The sequence below is a fragment of the Etheostoma spectabile genome, chromosome 15, assembly GCF_008692095.1.
Source record: "Etheostoma spectabile isolate EspeVRDwgs_2016 chromosome 15, UIUC_Espe_1.0, whole genome shotgun sequence".
NCBI classification, from domain to species: Eukaryota; Metazoa; Chordata; class Actinopteri; order Perciformes; family Percidae; genus Etheostoma; species Etheostoma spectabile.
Window position 1 is genome coordinate 403,870 of NC_045747.1, and position 9,214 is coordinate 413,083.

Below are 9,214 nucleotides of genomic sequence, written 5' to 3' on the forward strand. Positions count from 1 at the left end.
CATCAGGCGGTGTTATGCGCAAAACTAAGCGGAGTGCTCAAAACAACAATGGACAGCGTGATGGCTACAATTATTTTTATTCTCTCCACATCAAGCCTCCAACACCGCTTATTCTGCATGCTGCTGTCAGAACTATCTGCTGAAATGACCGGCCCAGCTAACCTTGGTTTTAAAATCTGGCCCAACTGAATTTGTAATTGAATAGCCCTGGTCTACAGGCATTGAAAAGACAGAGAATTCAAACCCGCTTACTTTGTTGTCTTTGCACACCTCGCCATGTGAGGTGGGGAAGGAGGGAGAAATGGAAGGAAGAGAAAAAGAGAGAACACAGAAGGAATCCGAAGCTACGGTAGATAATGCGACAGGAATAGAAAAGGCTGTGATCTTTCCATTTTATTTTTCTGTTTCTAAAAATGATATGCACACCCTGTCATTGACTGACCACACACACATGGATGAATGTGCGCGCATGCATGTGTCAGTCTGCAATGCTTAACTAGTATATAATCCAACAGTCAGCAATTTATAGCCTGTAATTATAGACTGTCAGAGAAAGAGACGCAGTATGAGCTTTCATGCTGTGGCGTGATGTGTTGTGTGTGTGTGTGTGTGTGTGGTGTGTGTGTGTGTGTGTGTGGTGTGTGTGTGTGTGTGTGTGTGTGTGTGTGTGTGTGTGTGTGTGTGTGTGTGTGTGTGTGTGTGTGTGGGGTGTGTGTGTGTGTGTGTGTGGCGTGGGGGTGTGTGTGTGTGTGTGTGTGTGTGTGTGTGTGTGTGTGTGTGTGTGTGTGTACTCCTGGCATATTTATGTCATGATAGTGAATATATTAATACTGAGATCAATTACTGTTGTGCACCCAGTATTCTCAGTGGTCTTTGTGTTGGAGCTCATGCTTTTGTGTGTTTTGTGTGTGTTGTAAATTCTTTTACAATTTGTTCTATTTTTATAATCTCCTCGGATTGGACAGTGCATACCAATTCCTCATCCTGATTGGACAGATCCAGTCTCATAGCTTGAGGAGGCGTGCCTCCTGGCTCGTTCCAGTGCTCCCTCTGTGTTTCTGTCAACTGCAAATTCAATTTGTGTGACTTCATTTGTATTTGACAATGCTGGTACTTGGCAGCAAGGCTTTAAGCATTAATAGGTTGGTAAAGTTTATATTAAAAGGATAGTTGAATCCAGCTCTGTGTCATGTCAGTGTGGTCAGTGTTGAGCTCAGATTCCCTGCATGTGGAGCAGGGCAGCGGAGGTCTGCCTACATCAGTGGTCGTCTGCCCTGGGGCCACGGAGGAAAACCAAACGTTGGTCATTCCAACACTTCCCACACGAAGATGACACAGAGCTGGTTTCAAAGTATTCCGTTGAAGAGTTCCAGTAAATAAGAGAGTGATACCACTCTCATGCCTGTACACTACATAGGAAGCTGCTGCAACCAACCAGCAGGTTAGCTTAGCGGAGCGTAGCATAAAGACTGGAGCTGCTAGCCTGGCTTCCTCCAGAATCTTTATCTTTTAAATTGGTAATTCCACAGAACTGATTTGGTACGTGGTTCGTTTTAAAGCTGCTCTCTCAATTTCTTCTTGCATGAGATGTCTTTCACCGGTCAGTTTGTTAGGACAAATGAAAAACCTGATGAACCCCATTTCCCCTTTTCTTCACTCTCTCTCTCTCCAGGCGAGGAGGACGACTTAGGACCCCCACCCTCAGTAGACGAGGCGGCGGATGCTCTGATGACCAGGCTGGGCTTCCTGCTCGGGGAAAAGATAATGGGTGGAGAGGCGGGGTCCCCCTACCACGCCCAGCATGACACGCAGGTAGTCAAGCCACAAGTGGTACCTAAATTCAGATTTCTGAAGTATATTCCAATCAAATTGTAATTTTCAGTAATAAGAGGTGTTGTTTTGTTATGCGTGTATATGTGTATATATATAGGTTACTGTTATGTTATCTCTGTTCTTCACATTTAATATATTTACAGTGTGTATCAGAGATATTCCCAAAATCTGAATCCAGCATTAGGTAATGCACAAAGACTAATAATTAAGCGTGTTTTTTAAATTTGTATTTTGGAAACCTATGAAAACACAAAATCGTCTGAGACTTTGAACTGAGAATCCCAATTTTTTTGTCTTAAAATACCAAAGTGTACAATAGGACAGTAGTTTTTGAATGTTGATATTGTTTTGTCACCTCTAAGGCAGCAGGAATGAACCCAACCGGGACTAGGAATGAAAGAAAAGAATCCAGTTTCCACCGCGGTGGACCTAAAGGCTCCGGCACACCGGGCCGCTGCGTGGCGTGTCCGTTTAGATTTCTGCTCCCATGGTAACGCACGTCTCTGCCCAAAACACGTGCGTGCTAGAAATAGGACCGACGCCTATTTTAAACGCGACACGCCAGCGGGTTGGAGGCAAAAAAGAATATGAAAAGTTGTTTATATGTCCTTTTGACACAAATACATTTCATGAATGACATTTTGATGTTTGAAAGTCTCTAGGTTTTGACATAAATGCAGATATAAAATATAATAAATAATTATTGATTTTCAAATTTTGCAGCTGTCAAAGCAGAACAAAATATTCTGTAGTCTATCTGCCATCAATACTGCCAATGTTGTCTTTGCTGCTATCAAATCATATTTATGTTTAACATGAAGTATACTACTGCTTTTATTTCATTTTATCAATGGGAAACATACATGTGTACAGACAAGGCTGCAGCTGCAGCGCCGCGTCAGACAGGAGGCTGGTGTGCAAAGACAACGAAACGCCACGCAGCCGCCACGCTTACGCCACGCAGCTGACACGCCACGCAGCCGCCACGCAGCCGCCACGCTTACGCCACGCAGCTGACACGCCACGCAACCGCCACGCAGCTGACACGCCATGCAGCCGCCACGCAGCTGACACGCCACGCAGCTGCCACGCAGCCGACACGCCACGCAGCTGACACGCCACGCAGCCGCCACACATCCGCCACGCTCCCACTCCCACGCCACCTGAGCCGCCACCGTCACGCACGCAGCTGACACGCCACGCAGCCTGCCACGCTCACTACACGCTCACGACACGCACTGACACTCCTCACTCTCACCCACCAGCCGCCACTTCACACACGCAGCTGAAACGCCATGCAGCCCCACGCAGCGCCACGCTCACTACGCCACGCAACTGACACTCTCGCATCTCACGTCCACGCCGCCGCCACGCTCCTCGACCTCCCGACACGCATCTGGACACGCTCACTCTCACGCCACGCAGCCGGCACGCCATGCTCACGCCAGGCTTACACCACGCAGCTGACACGCCATGCAGCGGCCACGCAGCTGACACGCTCACGCCACGCAGCTGACACGCCACGCTCACGCCACGCTACGCTCACGCCACGCAGCTGACACGCCATTGGTTATAAAGTGGAAAGTTGTTTTGTTTGCGACATTTTAAACACTCCTGCTGTTTCTGTCTCCATTCATATCTGAACATGCTTTATCTCTATACATGTTGCATAAACAGAGTTTTCTTTAGGATTTGTTGTAGCAGTGGGGGCGGGTCCGTCCCTATTTCTGATACCATGTTGGCATGGCGGGCCGCCACTACAACATCAACATAGAGGAAACAGTGTAAAACTAAAGATCTCTCCCCCTCCCCGCAGAGGATCTCCCCTTCCTCCAGTCTGGCCAGTAGCTGCACCTCCCCCTGCTCCACCCTGCAGCCTCCTGCTGGAGGGGAGGGCACTGACGACAACACGCACGCCTCCTCCAACCACGTCTCCGTCACCTCCCCCACCTCCACCCTGGAGAGCAGAGACAGCGGCATCATAGGTGACATAGTGTACTGCCCTTTAGGGCTGAATTAATTAATCAAATGGGAACATTTAGTATTTGTTTGGTGTGACGTTTTTTATTTATCTTCATCTATCTATCTATGTTCTCATACTTGCATAAGAATGCAGAGCAGTTTTGATAGTGTTTAATGGTATAGTGCTCCATGACATGTTGTATTTGTTACACAGTGAATAATGTACTTTTGCTATACTTAAAAAAAAAAAGAAGAAGAAAAAAAAAAAAATATATATATATATATATAATATATATATAATCACAATATCTGGCTGAAAAATCGCAATAAGATTTTTTTTTTTTTCAAATCGTTCTGTCCTACTGTCCATACAGCTTCTTCAAAGAGAAACTCAGGGTCTCCACAAAAAAAAAATCAAAATCGAAGGCCTTAAAAAGTCTTAAATCAGCTGAAGTATTGTGTCCAGGTCTTAAATCAGCTGTAGTATTGTGTCCATGTCTTAAATCAGCTGAAGTATTGTGTCTAGGTCTTAAATCAGCTGTAGTATGTGTCAGTCTAATCAGTGAGATTTGTCAGGTCTTAAATCAGCTGAAGTATTGTGTAGGTCTTAAATCAGCTGAAGTATTGTGTCTAGGTCTTAAATCAGCTGTAGTATTGTGTCTAGGTCTTAAATCAGCTGAAGTATTGTGTCCAGGTCTTAAATCAGCTGAAGTATTGTGTCTAGGTCTTAAATCAGCTGTAGTATTGTGTCTAGGTCTTAAATCAGCTATAGTATTGTGTCTAGGTCTTAAATCAGCTGTAGTATTGTGTCTAGGTCTTAAATAGCTGAAGTATTGTGTCCAGGTCTTAAATCAGCTGAAGTATTGTGTCTAGGTCTTAAATCCGTTTAGCCAGGTCTTCATCTTTCTACAGGCCATGTAACCTTCCTCATTCTAACGCTCCCGCTGCACTTTAGAGCTTTTTGTTTTTTATTCTGGGGTGTTGTAGTTCTTTTTTTTTTGCTAGTCCAAATATAATATGTATTACAACTACGAATATGACCAACATGCAACTAAGATTGCAGCCCATCAGCTTTCGTTGACTGGTACATAGCTTTTGTTAAAAGTACTAGAGCCGCAGGTCGGAACCAAACCTGCGACCGCCACGGCTAGGACCGAACCTTCGTACCTGGGGCGCACGCACTACCCTCCCAGGCGCCCCGCTCTTCTTCATATTAATTTGATTCCGGCACCGCCACCCTCTCGGCACCTCCTCGTGGTCCCTCCCAGGGTGACTAGACACCAGTCCTCTAAGAAGAAAGAGGAACGATGTTTCCCGACTCTGACATCTGAGGTTTTTACTTTTGTTTGAAATGTTGTGATATAGGTCTTAAAACGTCTTAAAGTTGAGCTTTGTGTCTGTCTGTCCCTTGCTCTCTCTCTCTCAGCCACGTTGACCAGTTATTCTGCTGAGTCAGCAGCAGAGCGGGACGACAGCGGCAAGGACCCCGGGAACGGTTACCATGGCAGCAGCCTGAATTTGTGGCAGCAGGGGGCCCGGCCGGTAGTGGCCTCCAGCTCCTCCTCCTGTATGGCAGCGGTAGGAAGCACCAACAACAGCTCCCTCTACAGGGTGGAGGACATCATGGCTGCCTCCACCTACAGCCTCAACAAACTCCACCCAGACCGAGGCCCTGGCTCCGCCCTCTCATCAGGCTCCACCCACTCCATCCCTCTCTACCTCATGCCCCGGCCCAATTCAGTTGCTGGTAAGCTAGTCTACCTCGACGACGGCCCATTTACGGGATACTTCCTGTGCCCCAGGAAACTCCTCAGGGTGACCCTCCCCTTTCTTTAAATGTACTTTAAACTGCAGTCGCATCATTAACCCCAACGGCAACCTCTGAGCCACGCAACAGACTGAAGATTTGGATCATTCAACAAAGGCAGGCCTGCTTGTCCCGTTGCCTCTAGATTCTGCATTCATATGCAGATATGTGTTAATAGAGATTAATAAATGGATAATCTTGTATTGCCAGACTCCAAACTGCTGTGGAGCCAGCTCTCCTCCCCTCACACATTCACAACACATTCTCCCTCCCATCTCGTAAAATACGCACGCCCGGTCAGGTGCCTTTGTCGTTGGTCTTGATAACGCGCATGCTCCGGACTATTGGCGTCCCTTTTGTCGCTGTTAGGTGAAGGAAAAGCATGTTGGGGGGGTTACAGTTCCGTGACAAAGTCCTATGTTTGACCCATCCACCCCCCCGACCAACCTCCCTACGAGGAATTTCCCCCTTACATCCCACTCTCTAACCCCCGTCTAGATGCTGCTGTCCCTGGTACGCTGCTGTCCAAACGAGTAAGACATTCCAAGCTAGGACCGTAAAACGCTCTGGGTTGATTGCATTTCTTTAGTGGGAGGCACTAGGCTCTGGACACAAAACGTCTCAGTTAGAGAGGAAACGCCAGAAACATATTCTCTGTAAATCTTTACAATCATTTCCCTCCATAACCTGCCATTTCCAGCGTGTAGCTCGCCGGCTCGAAGTTTGAGAACGGCAACACACACACATTGGAAGGTGAGGGACATCAGGCAATTACCCTGGACATGTGCTTCCATTGATCCAGACTAACAGGGATGATGTGTGTGTGTGTGTGTGTGTGTGTGTGTGTGTGTGTGTGTGTGTGTGTGTGTGTGTGGGTGGGTGGTGTGTGTGTGTGTGTGTGTGTGTGTGTGTGTGTGTGTGTGTGTGTGTGTGTGACTCTAGTGGTTTCCAGGCCTGCAGGACACTCCCACACACTCTTTTCCTGTTAGGAAGGAAATGCATCACTCTGTCTCTCCTATAGTGGGTTCACTGGTGGATAAACAAAGCCTTGCTACCATGACCACTACGTATGTGTCCACTCTGGGTGTAAAACAGGGCTTCTAACAGCCAGCGGCATGTGTAGTTTGCCACTGTAACAACGAATGAATGACAGTTATATACAAGTTGCAACATTTAATTAAAAAAATGGAGACAAGAAGACTGACAGCAATCCTATGTCCCAGAGCGCTGCTGGAGACAAGAGGTGGTTAGCCTAGCTAGCTAGCATTAAGACTGAAAGCAGGGGAAACCTTAAGCTTGGCTTGTCCAAATGTTAGGAAATGCATACCAACATGTCTAAAAACGAGGTGATAACGAGCTCCATGTTTGTAGTTTATGTGTGGATGCAAAAACCACCAACACGCTCCCATCTCAGCCTCCCTTTCCTCTTTTCCTCTCTCTCTGTTTCCATAAAAACCAAAAAGGATGTATGACTTTTCTCAAAACACGAAACACACACACACACACACACACATACATACACACAGGATACGTGGCACAGCCAGCACTGCTGTTCTCGGAGGCGTTAGGATTGAATATGGATGGATTGGATCACACTTGGGTAGGTTTTTATCCGGTCCATGTGTCCATGCTTTGTTAGCTCTCTAATCAGCTTCACAGCGGCTGTGGTAGAAGTCTCGACACTGCACCCCACAGACAATATCCTGCTAACCCTGCCTGTTCTTCTCATCTTCCTGACCACTGGGGGTCTTCACACAGTATGGAAACTGACTTTTTGTTTTTTAAAGTCTGGATTTAGTTTGTGGATGTGTTTAGATAGTTGCATGCAGGTTGTGGATTCATCTGTTGTGGCCGACCCCTGGACACTGAAGCAATAGGATCAGCAGATTGCCAAGCTATGCGTCATTTAGGAACATATGTCGACAACGTGATGTTGCCAGGCAACCAGCAGAGAATCCTGGAGTTCACCGCTCAAGGCTTAACAACTAGTCTGGCACATAATGCCCTCGTAAAATCACACCTGTTTTTGTTCCTTTCCTTACCTTTTTGTTACCGTTATCTAACATTTGGACAGAACCAAACTAGCTGTTTTCCCCTGGTTCCCCCAGTCTTTGTGCTAAGCTAACTACTAGCAAATGGGTCACATTCAAATACCAGTGTAGGGAGAGAGAGAGAGTCTGGAACCACAGGTTTAAAAAAGCGTACAAAATAGGATAGTCAAAAAGGCAACCAGATGAGCTAGCTACTGCATCCCTCGTCAGGTCAGGTGTGTTTATGTGTGTGTTTGTGTGGGGGGGATTTAAGAGGCGCTGGATTATTTAAACAATATTATCAAATTTGATTATTGCCTTGATATCCATATTTAACTTTTTACATATCACGGTTATTGTCAGTCATGGAGTGCTCACTACTCTCTGGACTCCTGACTCGAATTGGACTTGAACACTGATGACTTGGACTTGTGCTTGGACTCATGGATTTCTAATATCGGACTCCTTTTATGTGTGATAGGCAGTGCGTACCCAAGTCCTGGACTTGAGTCTGATTCAAGTTGTTATTCTCTGGACTCGAGACTCGACTCAAACTCAGGTAATGATGACTCAATTAGGACTCAACTTTGACTCTTCTCTGGTGAACCGGACTCGGACTCCAACACTGGGGACTCGAGACTCTACTGGGACTCGTGCACTGATAACTTGGACTCGAACACTTATGAAATCGGACTCAGAAGTTAGATGAGGTTTCTGACCACTTTTATATGTAATAGGCAGTGAGTACTCAAGTCCTGGACTCGAGTCCAACTCAAGTCGCCATTCTCTGGACTTGTGACCTGACTTAGACTCAAACTCAGGTAATGGTGACTCAACTCAGGCTCGACTCTGAATCTTCTCTGAGGACTCGGACTCAGACTCGAACACTGGGGACTGGAGACTGGACTCGGACTGGTTATTGCCGATAGTGGGGTACGGTGACGTCCCTATGTTGAGCTTTTAGTTTGAGAACAGAGTTGGATCATGGCGTGTTTAGCTTAGCTTTGCATGCACACACAAAAAACTGCTGGGTTACGTAACGTGATTATGTTCAAAAACCCACATTGGCCGATATATCATGACTAGTTTTTTTGAAGTCTAAAGTATTGATATTAGTATCAGTACCTGCAAATCCTGTATTTGTCGTGCTCTATAATTTTTAATTATTCCAACTTTGTTTTTGAGAAAATGGGACGTGTAAAACTTTAATAAAAACCAAATACTACTGTACTGTATTTTTTTTAACCTATATTCAATTGAATGCACTAAAAAATACAAGATGTTCAAACTGATCGACTTTATTATTTTTCTGTTGCAAACGTTTTGAACGTGAATTTTGGAACGTGTTGCTGGCATCAAATTCAAAATGAGTGAATATTTGCACAAAAACAATAACATTTATCAGTTTGAACATTAAATATCTTGTGTTTTTAGTGTATTCAATTAAACATAAAATGGAAATGATTTGCAAATTATTGCAATCAGTTTTTACGTCCCAACTTCATTGGAATTGGGGTTTGTATTATTGTCTATGCGGAAAACAAACTTTCTTCATCATTCTCTCTCTCTCTCTCTCTCTCTC

General features: G+C 45.6%; 1 protein-coding gene across 1 annotated transcript in view; it reads left to right on the plus strand.

Annotated features, from left to right (window-relative positions):
* The window catches only part of tanc2a (tetratricopeptide repeat, ankyrin repeat and coiled-coil containing 2a), a 46,738-nt gene that overhangs the window by 4,878 nt on the left and 32,646 nt on the right, over nt 1-9,214 (plus strand). The window contains 3 exon segments of the mRNA XM_032538504.1: nt 1,673-1,812; nt 3,650-3,818; nt 5,222-5,542. Coding sequence (XP_032394395.1) covers nt 1,673-1,812; nt 3,650-3,818; nt 5,222-5,542 — 630 coding nt within the window.